We start from the raw sequence: 19,735 nt of genomic DNA, 5'->3' as shown, positions 1-19,735 counted from the left end.
GGCCAAGAGAGCAGCATTAGGTAGGGTAAACCTGGTTGGGGAATGTGCATTCTCAGAGAAAGGGGTGTGTGGCTGAGGAGACACCTAAAGAACCATCTAGTTCAAGGAGTGAAGAAAGGACATTGCCATTGTGGGTTGCAATGTTGATACGGTAAAGATTAACACGTCCTTTGAAAGACCTCAAATACAGTGGAGTCACATAGGCATTACATTTAACTTATGCAAATTCAAATATTTGTATTCAACCAAAATAGTTTTTTTCCCACACAATTTGGCTTCCAAACATGAGCCAGCTACTCAACTACTGCCTGACCAAGTGATCTTTTCTGGTGCTGGAGATTTTGGGGATATGGTACAGTATAAGTAATATGTTCTATGGAAAACTGCTGGGATTTTCAAGATTATTTTTAAGGTCAGGTGATGCTCCCCCTTCTCACTGTGTAAGAAGTACCTTTAGTGGAAGATCATGCAAATCATTTTTCCCATTTCCTTCTAGTTTTAATCAGTATAAAGGATGCATTTGGTTTTAAAATATCAAAATACTTTTATTGTGCCTTTTTAAAAATAAAAAATAAATGATATTCATGGCTTCTGGCTCTTCCTCCTGTTTTGTTTGGTGGTCTCTGGCCGTACAAGAAAGGCAGGGAGAGAACAGATGGCTGGAGAGAAGGCAAAAATGAGGGTCTCTTCAAACACCATGGGAAAGGGGTGTGTCCACCTGGGCAGTGTGTGTTCTTTGATGACTGGGTACTTGGTCTGTCCTGATGGCCTGGGACTTGACCTACTGGGCTGTCTTGGTGCGGCAGAATGGGCAGCGTGAGATGGAGTTAGAAACCTGGGTTCCAGACTCAATTCTTGAATTTACTAGCTGTGTGACTTTAGACGGGCCATTTAACCTCTCTGGGCCTCAGCTTCCTCATTTGTAAAATGGGGAACATAATGCTATTTACCTCCCAGGGCTTGAGAGAGGATTAGATGAGAAGTGTTTTGAACACCGCAGAGCGCCATATAAACATGACTCACTGTTATGGAAGCGATAAAACTGGTTGCTGTTCACATTTATTATAATCAATTCAGATATAAATGCACTATACCATGGCCCCAACAGCCCTGAGGTTACCATTCTGTCCTGTGGCCCCAGTACACGCCCTGGGTTTTCTCAACTGCGGGCTTCTCAGAGCTCCTTGGAGGTGTGACATTTGGGTTTGTCACTACCCAAACACATAATTGCATCTACCAGGCCTAGGAGTCTGAACTTCAAACTTATTCTTCATACGCCTGTGTATGTTTACATTCATAATATCTGTGAAAAGAACCCCTCTCCTCACACACTCCAAAATACAGTATTGTGCAAAATACCAGTCTAGGAAGCAACACACTAGGGTAGCAACCTTTAATGTCCTAAAAAAGCATCTTAGTAGTTTGACGCAGAAGAGTTACACTGACTCACGGAGGATCACGCGAGGCCCAGCGGGATGACGTTTCTAGTTCCTTCCACCAGGTTTAGAAAACAGAAGGCTCTGGCTGGATTTGCTGGACATTTCTCTCTTCAGCATCTCCCTTCCTTGGTCCATCTTTGGGGTGCCTTTTCTGGCTCCAACCTACAACAAGCAAGAGCGACAAATGCCCAAACTCAATAATTGTAGGGAGATCCCCAAATATTTCTCAAATGGCATTTTTTTTTACTCAAAATAAAATCTTTGTTGTAAAAAATATTTATATACACACATAGACGTGAGCAAAACGAAGGTAAAATGATCCACCATTATCACACTACCCACAGGTAACCTTATTCACATTTTGGTGTACACTCTTCCAGATACACAGATAACGTTTTCTTCTGACATTTGCATCTTTTTTTGAACCAGGAGTTTCTGATTTTAGGCAATTTCATTGGGATGGACTTTCTCTCGAAAAGCTGTTACTGAACTGAATGCCTTATGTCTCTGATGTCTTAGGAGGGGAAAATGCACCATACTCTAGAGGGTCTGTCTAACCCTTTTCTGAGCACTACTCCTGGATCCTGGCAGCCATGTGTGTGACTCTGTCCCTGGTCATAGCTGATCGGGCACTTGGCACGGGCTGGGCTTTTAAGATGGTCACTCCCAGGATTTGGGGTTATGGGCTCTAAGATGCTACTTGCTTCCTGGGCTGGTCCTTTGAACTGGGGGACCATGAGGTCATTCCTTCCTGTCACATGACTGGAGAGAGCAGAGATCAGGGGAGCCACACAGAGACACAGAGAGGAGATACGGCCTGTGTGTGCGTGTGCGCATGCTTGTGTGTGTGTAAAAGAGATGATGCCTGAGATCTGATGGCTTACCAGTTCTATTTCGAGGCCAGGCTCTCTTTCAGCTCCCAGTTTTTATGAGGCACTCACCCCTATATCCTTAAAAAAGCCCCCTCCCCCTCCCTTTTTTTTTTTGCGGTACGCGGGCCTCTCAGTGTTGTGGCCTCTCCCGTTGCGGAGCACAGGCTCCGGACGCGCAGGCTCAGCGGCCATGGCTCGCAGGCCCAGCCGCTCCGTGGCATGTGGGATCTTCCCAGACCAGGGCACGAAACCGTGTCCGCTGCATCGGCAGGCGGACTCTCAACCACTGCGCCACCAGGGAAGCCCCAGGTGGTTCTTATCGGCCAACTTGGGGAAAACCTTCTTCTAAGACTTTGTGGCTGAAAATGTAGTCTGCAGAGCTGTGCTATCGGTACCAGCTGGGAGCTGTTCAGAAATGCAGAATCCCAGGCTCCCCTAACCTGAGATCTGCTGAGTCAGAATCTGCATTTCAACAACATCCCCATATGATCCGTGGACACCTTTGAGTTGAGAGGCGCCACTGTAAACTATCCTCTAATTGGCTGGTTTCTGGAAAAGTAAGTAGCCGTTTTGGCCATGTGTTTCCCCTGATATGCATGAAGAGAAAGCAAAAGACTGAAATAATATTGGTTGGTCTTGCACTCACTTAGACACAAACCAGGACCCGCAGTAACGACTGGGATTTGTATCAATAAAATCAGCTGCGGTATATAAACAAAGTACCATTTCTAGACATTTCAATAACCTTGCCTCTTCAAGTTGATCTTCAAGTTGATCTCTGAGTTTTAGGATTCAAGCTTCATGTTAATTCCTCCTACATCATTCACCCTCTTTAATTAATTTAGCTCCCAATAGAGTTGCTGAGATTCCTCCATCTAAGTACGCGCCCTCTGTTTCTCATAGGAAAGCCCATTTCATCAGTTTCCAGTGGTAAAGAGAAGGACTGGGACCACCTTACCGATTTCTCTGCCATTAGCCGCTTGACTCTGGCTTTCAGCTTCTCCTCTTGCTGTAGCCTTTCCTCGGTCAGCTTCTCCTTCTCTGCCAGATGCTGCCGTAACTCTTCTTGCAGCAAATACTGCTGAGTTTCCCGAGAACTGTTGATCTTCATCTGAAATGAGGGGAAGGGGAACTGCAGCTGATGGGGGACAGGACTAACGCAGGAGTCATTTCCACTACCTTTGGGGGCGGGACAAAGGTTCACGAAACTTTCTTCAAAACACAGAAAAATGATGCTTAGCTTAGTAACTAATAGCGAAGTAGTAGAGCATCGTGGTTAAGAGCTCAGACTCTAGATCAAGATAGAATCTCAGCTCTAGTTCTTTCTACACACTTCTTCGTATAGAAAATAAGCGGGTGAACTAAGGCAGGCCGTCTTCCTCCTCTTTCATCCCTGCCGGCCGCTTGGGTGCGGGATTCCGTGGAGAGCACGGGCCCGTGAAGGGGCTCTGCAGCACGCCTATCTGACCTACTGCCCTTTCCAAATTGGCTTTAATGAGGTTTTCTCTGTTCCTCATTTCTTTCAGCTGAAGCAATTTCCTTCTGGAATCCTCCCGAAGCTTCTCTTCCACCTGAAAGGATGATGAAAGCGTGGGCTTGCTGCTAATGTGATCATCATGCCCTCTGGGGAAACTCTTCTGGGGGGATGCTAGTGGCAGTGGGGGAGTCCCTGAGGGGTAGGGACAGCTGCAGCCCAGCAGCAGGGGTCACAGGCATGCACAGGGTGGAGGCAAACTCACAGGGAGTTGCCCCCTACGGGAAAGGGCCGAGCTCTACACCCGGGGCTCAACTATGCTCTACCGCACACTCCCATCCCAGCTCGGTCCCTAACAAGCCGTACGACACTCGGAAAGTTATTTCACTGCTCCGTGACTCAGTGTCCTCATCTGTCAAATGGGGATGATGATACTAGTATCACTGCATAGAGTTATTGTGGGGATTCAATGTTTGGAATAGTGCTTAAGGGCTCTGTGAGTTGTGTTAAGTACTGTTGTAACCTATGAAAGGTGGACGGGAATGTCCGCCGTACAGTCTCGTTCTAATAACTCGCAATGGGGACTTGGAAATGTTATGATTGGGTTTATTATCATAACTGTTTGTCGTTACCACTTTGAGCACACTCACAGGTGGTAACCTCTCTGGAGGCTTGCTAAAGCAATGTCTATTAAGAATTGCAGCCTGCAAACGAAGGCATTTAAAGTGGAGAAGCTTGCCTACTTTTCCCCCCTTGCTTAGGTAACAGTCAATGCACGGTAAGCTTGGGTGTGCTCCAGGCTACCCTTGGCTGGCCAGTGTAGGCCTCGCAGCTGCTCAATTCTTGGATGCACCTGCTGAGCCCTGGGCCCTGGCACTAACAGGAAATGAGGCAAACTCTCGTAAATAAATGGAAAGTTTTTGTGCTGAAACAAATTCACAGGCTGTTTTTTTAGGGATCTGAAGAGGGGGATCACAGGGATGTAATAAAAGACCCAGAAGAGCCCTTAAGAGCTTTCTTCTGAGTAGTGTGGTCCAGTGGAAGAGCCTCTACTCAGCTCCGTTACCCTGGAAAAGTCATCTAAGCTCTCTGGGCCTTAGTTTTCTCCCAGGTCTAAACATGCTCTGACTTCTATGTCAGCAGCCTTTTTCATGTGCTGCAAAAGCCAAGTCCAGCCTTGGACTCTGCCTCTGTCTGTGTTCTGTATGAACAGACCCCGTTCCCGTCCCCAAGCCTCAGAGTCACCCTCAGCGTCCGCCCTGCTCCCTCTCTCACACTCGGGGGTCTCACGCCTGTCCACCAACCCCTCTCACATGCAAGCTGGACTGTGACAACTGGCCTTCTCGCCTCGAGTTTAGTTTCTTCCAGTGCAATCTTAACGGTACTGGGAGAGTTACCCAGCTGTAAGGCAGCTCTGTCCAACAGAACTTTCTGCAACGGGACAGGTACTCTGAGCGAGGCTGTGTTGTCTAATATGGCAGCCATCAGCCACATCTGGGGATCGAGCACTCGAAATGTGGCTGGTGTGACGGAGGAACTGAACTAAAAATTTTAGTTAATTTTCATTAATTTCAGTGTAAACAGTAGCATGTGGCTGTTTGCTACGCCAGGGTAACTGAAGTCAGACGAACTTGGAGTCAGACAAAACCGACTGTGCAACTGGGCTACTTTACTAGTAACTAGTAGCCTTGACTTTCTCATCTGTAAAATGGAGAGGATGATTTCTAGATCACAGCGCTGTTGTGAAGATGAAGAAATGAAATGTTCAAGGTAACGCCTAGTACGTGAGAAACTGTAACTATCATTTTCACCCTGATTACTGTCCACGAATGTCATTGCATCAGTCACTTGTTCAGAAGCCTTAGGAGCTCCCCACTGCCTGTGTGGTACAGAGCCCAAGCGCCTGAACTAAGGCAAAACACCAAACCAGGGATTCAAGAAGCCCCTACGAACTCTGAATGAGGTAAATAAAACTGAATCCACACCTAGATAAACCATAATAAAACTGCTGGAAATCAAGGGAAAAGACAATCTTAAAAGCAACCGGAGAAAAAGACAGATTATGCAAAGGTACAACAGTTAGGCTTACAGATGACTTCTAAATAGAAATAATAGGAGCCGCAAGACAATAGTGACATATCTAATGCTGTATCTAATGTGCTGAAAGAAAAGAGTTGCCCTTGTAGAATTCAATACGCAGTCAAATGTGTTTTAAGAATGAAGGTTAAATATACATCTCCAGACAGACACACAGGCACATCTGAGAATTTGTCATCAGCAGAGCCACAATGAGGGAAAACATTAAAGGGTATTCTTCAGACACAAGAAAAATGAACCCAGGTGGGTGATCAGAGATGCAGAAAAGACAAGCAACAGTAAGGGTGATGTGTGGATATGATACTGACGATAGCAAAACACTAATAATGTCTTGTGGGGTTTTAACTACCAAGAGGAGTTTAGAAAATGACAGCAAAGGCTTCTAACTCTGGAGGGGGTCAGTGAAGTTAAGGTGTTTGAAGCTCACTGCACTGTCAAGGAGAAGGGCAGGATTATCAACTACTAGTGCCTCCTGGGAAGTTAAGAATGCAGGGCTTCCCTGGTGGCGCAGTGGTTGAGAGTCCGCCTGCCGATGCAGGGGACATGGGTTCGTGTCCTGGTCCAGGAGGATCCCACATGCCACGGAGCGGCTGGGCCCGTGAGCCATGGCCCCTGAGCCTGTGCGTCCGGAGCCTGTGCTCCGCAACGGGAGAGGCCACTACATTGAGAGGCCCACGTACCACAAAAAAAAAAAAAAAAAAGAATGCATATTGTAGTCTTCAGGATGACTACTAAGAAAATAGTAGAAGAGTGAAAAACTTAAGTAATGTGTGACTTTGGTGAGTCAAGGATGAATGCTATTGTCTTACTATTACTAAGAGAATAGTAAAAAAGTGAAACATTTCCAAGCTAATAGAGGGGGAAAGTGGAATAAGAGAAAACCATCCACTCAGAAGGAGGCAAGAAAGGACAGAAAAAGGAACATAGCACAGATGGTACAACTGGTATTGAGCAAGAAGGTAGATTTAAACCCCAGTACACAAGTAATTACATAATATAAATGGACTAAAAGCCAAAGATTGTCAAACTGGATTTTGTAAAAATGATACGTTATTTGAAGGCATATGTCTAAACCTTAAGACAAAAATTGACAGAGAACATATGAAAAAGATATGGTATGAAAACTCTAACCAACAGAAAGCCAGTGATGAAGCTAAATGACAAAGGAGACGTTAAGGGAGAAACACTACTAGAGATGAAAGGGGACATTTCATGATGATCTAAAGTTTTGCTCTACAGGAAGTATTAGGATTCTAAATTTATATGCACCTAGTAACACAGCCTCAAAATATATAAAGCAAACATCGTTCATATTAAAAGAAGAAACACACAAATTACAAACATGTTGAGATTTTTAAAAACATTCTCAATGATGGAACAAAAAGACAAAAAAATCAATATGAGAATTTAAGTTGGAACAACATCATTGGCAAACTTGATTTAATGGATCAATTCTTTCTTAGATAATTTCACAATTAAGATCTGAAGGCAGTCTTGGGTAGTGGTTACACACAGGAGCTTTGCAGTCAGGCAGACCTGGATTCAAGTTCTGCCACAACTACTTTATGCAAGTGAACTTGGATAACTTCCCTCACCTCTGTGAGCCTCAGTTTTCCCGACTGTAAAGTGGGGTTAATACCAGTATAGACCGCATGGGGTCATTGTGAGGATGAACAGAGATGATGCAGGTGGAGTGCTTGCCCCAGAGTGCTTCCCAGGCCGACCTGTCCCTGCCATACCTTGCTCTTTTCCCGCAGCGTCATAGAGATCAGGCTCTCCTCGGTACTGCTCCTTTTCAGCTCCACCCTGAGCTTCCTCATTTCTTTTTCCATGTCATGGATTTGCTGAAAGAGTTCCAACAACAGGGAAGTCAACTTCACAACTCATTTCATCTGGTTCATTAAGGCAGAAACCTAGTCTGGGATTTGCTTAACTCCTTCCCTTTGGGGACAATTCCACATGTTTGAGGCAAAGTAGACTTTCTTTCAACGGATGCAAGAAAGGGCTGGGTGAGGGAAAATTTGAGTTTCTTTTGAAGATCAGCATGGATCCTGGATTAAACAGTACAAGATACCTATCCACTCATTAGAATCTCTTTCCTTGGGGTATATGTTTGAGTTCAATCAAAATAAGGGCTGTTTGGAAGACACAATGGGCACAGTTTGGAAGAAAAGAACAATGACATTTTTCTTTTTTCTCATTTGAGGCAGAGAAGTGTGCTCCTGACAGAGAGAAGAACACACGTCTCCTGCCCCCATCCCAGGCACCGTCCTTCCCAATGGATGGAAAACGTATGCCTGGTGATGTGCACGAGGGTTCGGGCCGTTACAGGGGGTGAACATTTACATTTAGTGGTCATCTTTCCATTGTATTCATTTTTATGTTCACCTTCCATACAAGGCCAGTGATACATTTGCTTTTTATTTTGTTTTTATGGATTGTTGTAAAATTGAATGTATTTAAGCAAAAGTACTTCAAGAAGAGTTGTGTTAATAACAGTGTTCAGGGCCGTGATAAAATTTGTGACAGTGGATCATGAAAGTCTGGGCATCACAAGTCCAGGGGTAGGGACCATGGTGAATTTCTAGCAGCATACGGTGGCCACCTCCCGTCCCTTTCCCCAGGGAAAACCTGATGAGGGGCCTTGAGCCAACTGCCCAGAAAATCTGGGAGAGTGTGTTTTCCATGATCTTTTCACCCATCTCTTTGAGGCCAGCAAATCAAAGAATTAGGAGACTACATTAACAGACAAACACCCAGAAAGCCCCAGAGCTTGTGCTAGCTAATGGGCCAAGGAACCCCTCCAAAACCCTCAAGGCCAAAATCTAGGCTTTCATTGGACACCGAGGGGTCAGGAGGTTCAACACACGGTTTTGCAGAGTTTTAACTCTTTCTCTTGGGCTTCCCAGTTCTCCTTCTGGGCATCTTCCTTCTGTAACTCTTCTTTCAGCACTGAGCACTGTGGATTAAAAGGACAAGGCCACGGGGGCTTGGCTGGGGGTCCCAAGTACCTGTGTTCACGCCCAGGAGTGTTTCCTGCTGTATAACCCAATCACACCTCTGAATTCTGAGAGGCGAGACCATTTGTGTGATGGGAGCACGGGATCCTTCAGTCGTTCCCAGTTCACCCCTCTCATGAGTTCTGAGGAATAGAACGTCTAAATTCCTCTTCAAAAGCCAGCAAACTTCACTGGAGGGGTAATCCAGCTTTGTAGACTCTGGGTACTTAGGGTGCAGGAATTGGGATGTTTTCACGCTGTGAGCAGTGAGGGTGGAGGGGGCCGAGCCAGTGAGCTCGGGTCCATCTTAGGGCTTTTGTGCAGGTTGCATCTCAAAGACACAACTGCCCCGACTGGTGTGGAGGGGTAAACGGAGCTGTCTTGCCCGGGGGCGGCTTGGCAACTGGCATTAAGGGCATAAGGATGGATGTGCCTTCTTTTGACCCAGCAATTCCCACTTTAGGAATGTACCTTAAGGACAATGACTGGAGAAATAAGTAAATCTGTAGTTTCAAGGATGCTCTTCACAGAATTGTCAGTAACAGTGGAAGAAAAAAAAAAAGAGGAAACAACCCAAGTGTTGTTTAGAACAGCAAACCACTTTATAACACTGGGTACATCCAGGAGAAAGTATGTAGCTTTTAAGACGAACGATAAGAGCGTTGATTTATTAGAATGGGAAAATAATAAGTATTTATAAATTTTTAAAATGTGCATAGTATAAATTCACTATAAAATGATTGATTGATTTCTAGGCAATATATAGAAACAAGACTGGAAAAACAGACATGAACATATTAACACTGATTTCTCAAGGTAGCATTTCCTCTCCTCTCTTTTTATTTTTTCTTCTCAATGTCATCTACTTATTTTTCTAAAATTAACACACATGATGTATGTCATTAAAAAAAAGGCATCTCAAATGTTCACAAGAGCAGTACCCTTGGTGGTGACGAACCCTTGTGCTATTCGCCAGCACAGTCTAGAGGAGAAGGGACCTCATTCCAAGGTCAACGAGGAAGGGGAAACGGGGACATAAACCATCCAAATGCACTTCAGGAGGTAGAAGAGCCAAGCAGGTGCTGTCTTTGCAGATTCCTTCTACTTAGCACCAGCTCTGCATCCCCTTCCCGTCCCCAACACACACACACACACACACACCACATTAAACAGCTATAGCACATGCCTGGGAAGACACTCTGCTTGGGAGAAACGAATGCAGAGGGCTTGGCCAGGCAGCCGACCTCGGGCAGAGGCAGAAGAGCACAACTAAAACCAGCCTCCCACTTCTCGCAAAATGTTTTTGTCATCCCCATTTCACAGATGGGGAAATGGAGGCCAAATAAGTTACAATAAAAGAAAGCTCTGGGATTGGACCCTGGTCTGTCTGATCCCAAAGCTCATGCAGTGCCTTTCACCAGCTCCAAACTGGGTATGGTACTACATACCAGGTATTACTTACTGTGCCATTTCCTTGGAACCTCAAGATCTGTTCTCACCCTATCCCCATGCAGACCTAGCTATCGGGTAGCCTCTGGGAATCTCTGAGTTGCCACCTGAGATGAAAGTTTTGAGGTTTTACCTTGACTCACAGAAACAGGCACATCATGCAAATACTGAGAAATCTTATCCTATAGAGGCAGGATTCTAAAGTTAGCATTGAAGGCAAGATTTGCAAATAGTCAAAGTTACATGTAAAAAGCTCTTTGCTTGCCTACCACGTTCATCTTCCATAGAGACATTCTACACACTGAAGTCTAAGGAAGAAATGAGAGTCTGCGTGTTTGCATCTGGATCTTCAAACGTTCTGCTTTGAAGACAATTATGAGAACCAGTGGTGCTGGGACCACGATGCAGCCGTGTGGTCATCCTTGCTCACAGAGAGATCGTATTCTGCTTAATATTAAACTTTGCAATGGCAGTATATGCTCATAGGTGTGTTTGTTGCTGGGATTAAACAAACTCATTTATAATAGGGGTTAGAAAATGTTTGCTGGATTTAAAAATCTATTATGCTTATTCTGAGACACATACATGCTGTCCTTTGAAAGGCTTCAGAGAAGTTGGCCACCTGCCCAGCAACCACCCTCCCTGTGTCCTTGGGTACTGGCCTCATCTCACCACCGTGTGTCATGTGACTCCACTGTGTCTGCTTTTCGCAGCTACAATTTGCTGATGACCCGACACTCACTCTGGAGCTGAGGGCTTCGAGCTGGTGATCCTTTTCTTTGTTCTCACTTTTCAGTTGATTCACCTCCTGTTGTAGTTGTTGAACTTGACCATCCTTTACTAACACATCTCTTTGCAAAGATGACACCATCTCTGTAAAAGAACCAAACAAACCAAAACAAAAGACTCATGGAGGTCAAAGAGGCAGGAAGGATTATTGGCAACACCGTGGCTGTCAGCCAACGTTTGGACAAGACCTTCCAAGCCTGGGCCACCACCGGTGCCCGCTTAGAACTGGGGAGGCTTTTTCCAAGGGTCCCAGAGCAGGAATGGGAATGAGAGCAAAGTCCACGGAACAGGGTTTGAGGCTTCAGTGAGAATGAGGGGCAGTCAGCACCAGCGAGAGGAGAAACCTTTGGGGGCCCCTTGTGGGCACAGGCCAGGCAAAGCTGGGAGGAGAGGCCACACCATGGGCCTGGGAGACAGAGGCCCAGCACAGGGAATGTCCAGGAATTCTTCTCCAGATGCCAGGAGACGGGCGTGTGGCAGAGGGCACTGCTGGACGCTATTGATGGGGTGGTTGTTTTCACAGTCCTCGGAGTTTGGACCCCTCTCTACCACTTATTAGCTTGGTGGTCTTGGACAAGCTATTTCACCTCCCACTGTCTGTCCACACAGAGTTATTGTAAGGGTCAAATGAGACGGTATGTCCCAAGAACACAAAGTGGCTAAATTATGTTTGTTCCATGGCGCCTATGATTTTTCTCGGCAGCCAGCTTCCAAAATGGCCCCAATGATCCCTGCCACCTAGAATTCATGCCCTGTGTAGCTCCTCCCACCCTGAATAGGGCTGCCATGGGTAACCAATATGATACTGTGGAAAGGACGGACTGTTTCCTCTCAGGCTTGGTCATAAAAGACACTGTGGCCAACTCTTTGCTCCCTCTTGAATCACTCACTCTGGGGGAAGCCAACTACTGTGTCGTGAGGACACTCAAGCTGCCCTAGAGAGAAGCATGTGTGCTGAGGGACTAAGGCCTCCAGCCATTCTGAAGGGGGATCCTCCGGCTCCACCCGAGGCTTTAGATGACATGACTTAGGCCCCAGCCGACATCTTGACTGCAACTCATGAGAACTAAGTCACCCCCCGCTCAAATTCCTGAACTACAGAAACTGGGCGAGATAATAAATATTGGTTGGGGTTTTATCCATTACATTTTGGGGTAACTTGTTATGCAGCAATAGATAACTACTCCATTACTGTAGTATCATTTTTTTAACATCTTTATTGGAGTATAATTGCTTTACAATGGTGTTTTAGTTTCTGCTTTATAACCAAGTGAATCAGTTATGCGTATACATATATCCCCATATCTCTTCCCTCTTGCATTGTAGTATCATTTTGAATAAAAGTGGGAAGAAGGGTGCATAAATGCAGTGGTATTGGGTTATCTCCTACGGTTCTTTTCTTGAAAGAACATCAGGCCCAGTTTTAGTGGTAGGTATCAATCAAGAATGTCTATGAAATAAAGCACAAAATGCTCCAGAATTTCAGTTTAAAAATGAGCTTTGCCTCCAGGACACAGTTCAGTTACTTGGAAATCCCTCTGGGGCTTGCCACACTTTGAGTGGGTCCAGCCCATCTCAAGCGTTATCCCAACCCAGGTCTGTCCGACTCCCTGATCGGAGAAGGAGGGATCTGAGACAGGCTTGATGCTTGGATGAGGTTTCACTGGCTGACATACGGGAGGAAGGTGAGGACCAGAGGGTTCATCCTTCCATTCATTCCTGGTGCCCAGAACAGCGCCTAGCCTGGGGGAGGTGCTCAGAAAATATCTGAGGACATCCCAAGTGAGGGAGGAGCATAAGCAGAGACCCGGGGGCAGCAGGGGGTGGGTGTGGCTGTGATTAAGTTGCAGAGTGAGGCAGAAGAAAAGCACAGATTCATACAGAGATGGGGATTCACGTGCGACTCAATGCTATGTCTGGCTTCTACAGCTGTGGGCATGTTTCCTGCTACGCGCTGGCTGCTTTCAGAGTGATGTGCCCCTCCGAGGCTCACTGCCCCCACCCTGTCACCTGCTTCTCTCACGCCCCTCGTCTGTGAGTGGTCCCATCCTCTTCAGGTCTCTAGGCATGTCAGTGCCTGCTTAAAAACCTCCACTGGATTCCCAACACCCTTGGAATAAAAACCCAGACCCCCCGACCCTGCCCAGCCCCACAATCCCCTGTTCACTCCATGCAGCCTCTCTTGCCCTTGGCTTGTCCTTGCCCACCTGAAACAGGTCCTCTCTAAAAGAAGGACATAGCCTTGGAGGATACAACATAAAGTGTTAGAATCAGCTAGGTCCAAGGGGGCGTAAGATTCGACTTCCAGGGGAACTGGAGCCTCATTACAGGCTCATTGTAATACATGAGCGAAATGACACACCCACCAGCACCAGGACAGTTCGGAGGCTGACCTTAAAGGTCAAAAAGTGGGTGGTAGGGCTTCCCTGGTGGCACGGTGGTTGAGAGTCCGCCTGCCGATGCAGGGGACACGGGTTTGTGCCCCGGTCCGGGAAGATCCCACATGCCGTGGAGCGGCTGGGCCCATGAGCCATGGCCGCTGAACCTGCGCGTCCGGAGCCTGTGCTCCGCAATGGGAGAGGCCACAACAGTGAGAGGCCCGTGTACAGAAAAAAAAAAAAAAAAAAGTGGGTGTTGGCCCAATTCCTGGAAATCCCCGCCCCTTCCCTAAAATATTAGAGTTGACCCAATCCTCCCACTCATTAGCCTATAAAATTACCCAGCCCATAAAAACTAACTGCTCGATATTTGGGGGCCTCTAGCCTTCTGAGATGGCCCACACTCTGTCTGTGGAGTGTGTTTCTCTCTAAAGAAATCCACTTCTTACTTTGTCTCTCACTGAATTCTTTCTGCGATGAGACATAAAGAACCTGAGCTTTAGTAAGTCCCGAGACCAGATGCGTGATCTCGATTAAAAGATAGTGGGGTCTGACTGGGTTCGAGTCCCAGCCCACGGGTTCAAGTCCCACCTGAGTTCCATGGTTGCACACCCACTAAGCTGGTCCCCCTTGGCCTCCCCCCTTGAAGCGCTGGCCACCACGACACACAGTTTATTTTCTCCACAGCAGCACTGCTCTCTGACGTGGGCTTGTTTATTCATCCGTTTACTTTTATTGTCTGTCACCCCCTCCCGAATCTGTGAGTACAGGAATCTGACTGTCTTGCTTGGCTCTCCCTCCCCGGAGCCTGGAACGGGGCCTGACACCTAGTAGGAGCTCAAGAAACATGTGGAAGCAATGAAGGAATCCAGGGAATCAAAGCTCAGCCACAGCTGTGCGTTGGCTGCCCCTCTGCCAACCCAAGCCCTTTATCAGGGAACCACCTCAGATCAAATTAGAAAATGGTTTCCTTTGGGCCCAAGTGCACTTGGCTGAAATGGGTGAGACCATGGGTGCCTTAAAGGAGTGACCCCAGTTTGTCCACGCTCTAGTTTGCACTCACGCTGCTTTGTGGAACCACCCAAGCCACAAGGCGACCTGTGTTCTCCCTGGTGGGGCCAGTGCTCAGGAGACCTTGTAGCCAAGAGATACCATTCTCTCAAATATTTACCAGGCCCTGCCCTCGGAACTGGGTGGCAAGAAACCTCCACTGAGGGAGAACTCTAATGCACCGACACGGGTGATCCCTGAGGCTGCACCCAGGTCACAGGCACAGGTGCGCTGGTTGACTGGTGATGTCTGCAGGGGGAGGGCAGAAGCTCTGGAGCCTGAATGCAGAAGGGCCTCACCTGACGTGATGGCGGTCTCCCTCCTTAAGTTCTTGGCCTCGTGCTTCAGGGAGGTGATTTCTAAGTTTCTCTCAGGCAGGGTCTGGCACAGCACCTGGTTGTAGCCTTGCTGTAGGGCACTGATCTGTGGAAAGAGGCAACACACAGTCAGAGGGGGCCAGCCAGGCCTGCAGGACACGCCGGTACTTCTCCAACGTTGGGCAAAGAGTCGGGCTGATCTTGGATCGGGGTGTTGGGGAAACCAAGGTTTTCCGTTGTCACTAGTGGAAGGGGCAGGAGGGGGCCTGTTCCTTCAGTGACCACCATGTCATCGGTCTTCGAGACACGGACCTTATCTTTGTGGCCACCCAGGGGCTCCGGTGCTGCTGTCTTCCTATGACCTGTGGGTTTTCAGCCATAAATAGACCAGCTGTTGGTTCCAGATCATCCAGCACTGACTGGATGCACAGCAAAGTTCAAGAGCCGGGAGCAGGTTATGAAATGAATTCCCTCTAATGAGAATAGAGGGTAGTTTATACCTCACAGAACACTCCAGAGTTTACAGAGCCCGTTCACACATGCTACACTGATACTCGTCACAGCGTTGCTGAAGGCTGACGTTCCCATTAATGTGCCCATTTTGCAAGGGAGCCAGGTTGAGACTCAGAGAGGCGAGGCCCCCTGCTCGGGATCACGTGGCTGGTCACACGTGGAGTCTGATTCAAACCCAGTCTTTAGTCGCCTGGTTCCTCCTTCCCAGGTGGCTCTAGGAATGAGCGTGAGAAGTTGGAGGCTGTAAAGCATGGCATGGACTCGGGAGCCAGACTGTGGCCTTCAAGTCCTGCCTCTGCCAGTTAACGGGCTTTGTGAACACCAGGAGGACACCATATTCTGTTTCCTTTTGTTCAGTCTGTACGCGGGGTGATGGTAGTCCCAACCTGATAGGATTGTTAGAAGTATTTTAATAAGTTAACATGTGTACAAGTGCTCAGATCATGCCTGGCACACGGCACAGGGGGATGAGCTGTGACGGTCCTCTCCTCTGACTACCCACGGGGTGTTTTTTTGTTTTGTTTTGGGGTTTTTTTGTGTTTTTATTTGCGGTACGCGGGCCACTCACAGTTGTGGCCTCTCCCATTGCGGAGCACAGGCTCCGGACGCGCAGGCTCAGCGGCCATGGCTCACGGGCAGAGCCGCTCCGCGGCATGTGGGATCTTCCCGGACCGGGGCATGAACCCATGTTCCCTGCATCGGCAGGCGGACTGTCAACCACTGCGCCACCAGGGACGGCCGTATCCATTCATCTCTTGATGACACTTAGGTTGCTTCCATATCTTGGTAATTGTAAACAATGATGCTCTGAACATTGGGGTGCATGTATCTTTTCAAATACATGTTTTTGAAAGCACGTGTTTTTGTTTTTTTCGGATTTATACCCAGGAGTTGAGTTTCGAGGTCATATGGTAGTTCTATTTTTAGTTTTCTGAGAACCCTCCCTACTGTTTTCCACAGTGGTTGTGCCAGTTTACATTCCTACCAACACTGTACCAGGGTTCCATTTTCTCTAAAACTTGTAAATTTTCTTCCTAGGGGTAATTGAGATGGTAGTTCAATAATAACATAAGATCAGGTGAAGTCTAAAGAAATTTTAGAAAACCTGGATAAAGTAAGACAACATCTGTTCGCTGGCATCTGAATGTTAGAGAGACACCAAGACATGTGGGCCAAGTTCTGGAGAGAAGGGAAACACAGACGCAAGCTTGACATTTGGTGCAGCTTTTCTCCTTGGGGCATTTGCGGATTCAAATCTTACAGCCTAGGAGCTGAAAAGCCAAGGAGTTCAAAAGACTCTAACCACAGAAGCTGCTGGCATCCCTTGACTTGTAGGTGCAGCACTCTAGTCCTGCCTCTGTGGTCCCTGCCTCCGCCTCTTCTTTGTATATAATCTCCTCCTGTCTCTCACTTATAAGTACACTTACAGATGGCACTTAGGGCGAGGATAGTCTCACCTCAAAATCCTTAGATCCGCAAAACTTTACCTTGTAAGGTAACATTCTCAGGTCCCAGGGATTAGAGCCTGAGATCTTTGGGGCCACCAGTCAGCCCACTGTAAGCCCTAAACGTCTTCTCTCCTGAGGAGGGTCTAGGCTGGGCAGAAACCCCGACAGACATCTACCAGAGGTCAGATTGAAAGCCCTATTAGAAGGTCAATTCTCAGCTCATTTGGAACCTTGCTATTGCCCTTTTTTTTTTTTTCTTTTCTTTTCGGTATGTGGGTCTCTCACTGTTGCGGCCTCTACCGCTGCGGAGCACAGGCTCTGGACGCACAGGCTCAGCAGCCATGGCTCACGGGCCCAGCCGCTCGGTGGCATGTGGGATCCTCCCGTACCGGAGCACGAACCCGTGTCCCCTGCACTGGCAGGCAGACTCTCAACCACCGCCACCAAGGAAGCCCGGCCCTTTCTTTTTTCCTCCTGTTTGTCCTCAACAGGGGGAAGCATTAAGAGTAAATGAGGGGCTTCCCTGGTGGTGCAGTGGTTAAGAATCCGCCTGCCAATGCAGGGGACACAGGCTCGAGCCCTGGTCCAGGAAGATCCCACATGCCGCGGAGCAACTAAGCCTGTGCCCCACAACTACTGAGCCTGCGTTCTTGAGCCTGAGAGCCACAACTACATTAGATATGCTTGACTTATTACACTCTATGCCCATTACTATTTTCACCACCTCACTCGTAATGCTTGAACCTTGGCTATGACCCATTGTCACCTCTGGACAAATAGTTTCTGCTCTATTTTCTGTCTTCTGTCCTTCTGGGCCACTTCTATCTACCATCATTACCCAAAGAACTGACTTTACAGATTCTATATGCCAGTGTGTAAGACTTGCAGTGTTTTAAGAAGTATACCAACTTCATGATGGTGATTTGGGGTCATTACTAAAGCACTCGGGATCATACATATTCTTTTAAGGTAGTTTTACAGGACAACGCACATTGGTATTTTTCTCCTATTAACAGAGTAGGAAATTGTGGGCTGATGTGCAGTTATTTCGATTAAGAAAGCAAGATATGAACACTGCTTCTTTGCTGGGGTACTTGGCACTGCTCTTTCTCGTGCTGGGACATATTTTGCGCCTTTACAGCCTTGCATCTAGGCGTACTGATCAGACTAATGTTTGGCTTTATTGGATACGTTGACCAGTCTGATTGATATTCTGGTACATACAGGGTACTTGGTCATGGTTGCTCACCTCTGAACCTCAGCTTCATCACCTGCAAAGTGCAACTAATAGCATATCCGCTTTGTGGGGTTTTTAGGGATTTGGCAAGCGTCATAGTGCCTGGTACATGCTAGAGACTCAGGTGATGCAGTAATTACTCAAATGTGCATTTTCAGTGGATCCTTCCCACCTGGACAGGGTGACTTAACAGCCTTGGGAGAGTAAGAGCAGGACAAACAGCAAGGGCAGCGTGGGCCAAGGGAAGGAGGTGAGAACTGACATGCAGGGAGCCCTCTTGCTGGTATCACCAGAGGGCCCATAGTGAGCCAGGATGTGGGGAGAGACTGGCCGCTCAGTAAGACCAGGCCAAGAAAGGCCGTGTGAGGGGGCTTAGCTTTTACCTTGTGGTAGAGGTCATCCAAAGGAGAAAGTGGAAGATGGGTAGGTATAGACTTCTCCCTTAGGAATTGTCCTCAGGGTCTGTTTATCTCCTGGCAGGGTGCGTTCAACGAGTTGGCCGCTCCAGCACATTCTAGAGAGGACTGGCCAGGTCTGACCTTCTGGAGATACAGCCCTGACCTCCTGGCCACCTCACTGAGGAGAGGGCTCATGGGGGAATCAGCTTCACTCTGCATCTGTCCACCAGTCCTGCACCCTGGACTCCAGGACCACTCACTTGCAAGAGGCACATCCAGCTGCCAGAGGAAGTGACATTTCCTGACTCCTCTGGCTAAGAATGAGCAGAGGATCGCTGACCACTCCAGGGGAGTAGATGCCACAGAAGATCAGGATGCGGACAAGCCACAGAAGATCAGAAGGAACAAAGGTCAGTCCACGTGGGAGTTCACATGGGTGCCTCACAGTCCCCAACAGGCCCTCGGGTTTCCCTTCCAGCCCAACACACACTCCACCTGCCCACAGTCACCTGTGCCACCATCACAGAGCCCCACAGAGCTCCAAACATCCTCAAACACACAAACTCCCTACTTATAAGCAAATGCCTGACTGTGTGCCCAGAACCCTCCTGCTCCAATATACATGCACTACAAACCCCAATAAAACCACAGCCACAGTCTTGAATACAAAATCACACCCCCAACGGCCCCTGATAATCGAACACCTAAATCCTCATACCCCACAAAAATCCACCCAACCCCACATAACCCCTCAATGCAAACACACAAACCCTTCAACAATAGCCAGATATATTCAAACCAAACTCACATACTTCTTAATATAAGACACAACCCCCCAAATCCAAATAGAACACATACAGTCCGCACACAGCTGTCAACATCCACGTATGTACAATGCCTCAGAAGCTGAGACAAACACAAAATACCATCAGAGAGACACAATGTTTCCAACCTTCTCCTATATACTCCCCCCAGAACACATCATGACCTCACACCCCCAATACAAACATACACCCATCTCCCTCTTGAGATACTATAAACAGCCTCTGTCACATCCCCTGATTATACACACACAGCTAGCAGCCCCAATTTACACTGACAACCCCAATCTCTGCAAATTCCTCCACATCAAAAATACACTCCCTGAACTCTTACCCTACAGGATGAGCACGTGTATAACCCCTGCACTCTGAATACACACAGATCCAACACACAAAGCATTAAAATGCATACCCCTACCTCTTCTCAAATGCCTGCACACATAGCCTCAACACA

At 47.5% G+C, this 19,735-nt stretch overlaps 1 protein-coding gene across 2 annotated transcripts in view; it reads right to left on the bottom strand.

The window, feature by feature from the left end:
* Window positions 1-522: 522 nt before the first annotated feature.
* The window catches only part of LOC132493270 (forkhead-associated domain-containing protein 1-like), a 146,020-nt gene continuing 126,807 nt past the window's right edge, over window positions 523-19,735 (bottom strand). The window contains exons 7-12 of one of the 2 annotated variants that reach the window (XM_060103621.1): window positions 14,847-14,970; window positions 11,073-11,203; window positions 8,752-8,841; window positions 7,622-7,726; window positions 3,270-3,422; window positions 523-1,601 (exon numbers count right to left, since the gene is read on the bottom strand). In XM_060103621.1, coding sequence (XP_059959604.1) covers window positions 1,485-1,601; window positions 3,270-3,422; window positions 7,622-7,726; window positions 8,752-8,841; window positions 11,073-11,203; window positions 14,847-14,970 — 720 coding nt within the window. In that variant the 3' untranslated portion in view covers window positions 523-1,484. The remainder of the gene's footprint in view (window positions 1,602-3,269; window positions 3,423-7,621; window positions 7,727-8,751; window positions 8,842-11,072; window positions 11,204-14,846; window positions 14,971-19,735) is intronic. The other variant, XM_060103622.1, reaches the window with a different exon arrangement.

Source organism: Mesoplodon densirostris, chromosome 7, assembly GCF_025265405.1.
Source record: "Mesoplodon densirostris isolate mMesDen1 chromosome 7, mMesDen1 primary haplotype, whole genome shotgun sequence".
NCBI lineage: Eukaryota > Metazoa > Chordata > Mammalia > Artiodactyla > Ziphiidae > Mesoplodon > Mesoplodon densirostris.
Note: the sequence above shows the minus strand (reverse complement) of the source record. Positions and strands in the feature narration are given on the sequence as shown.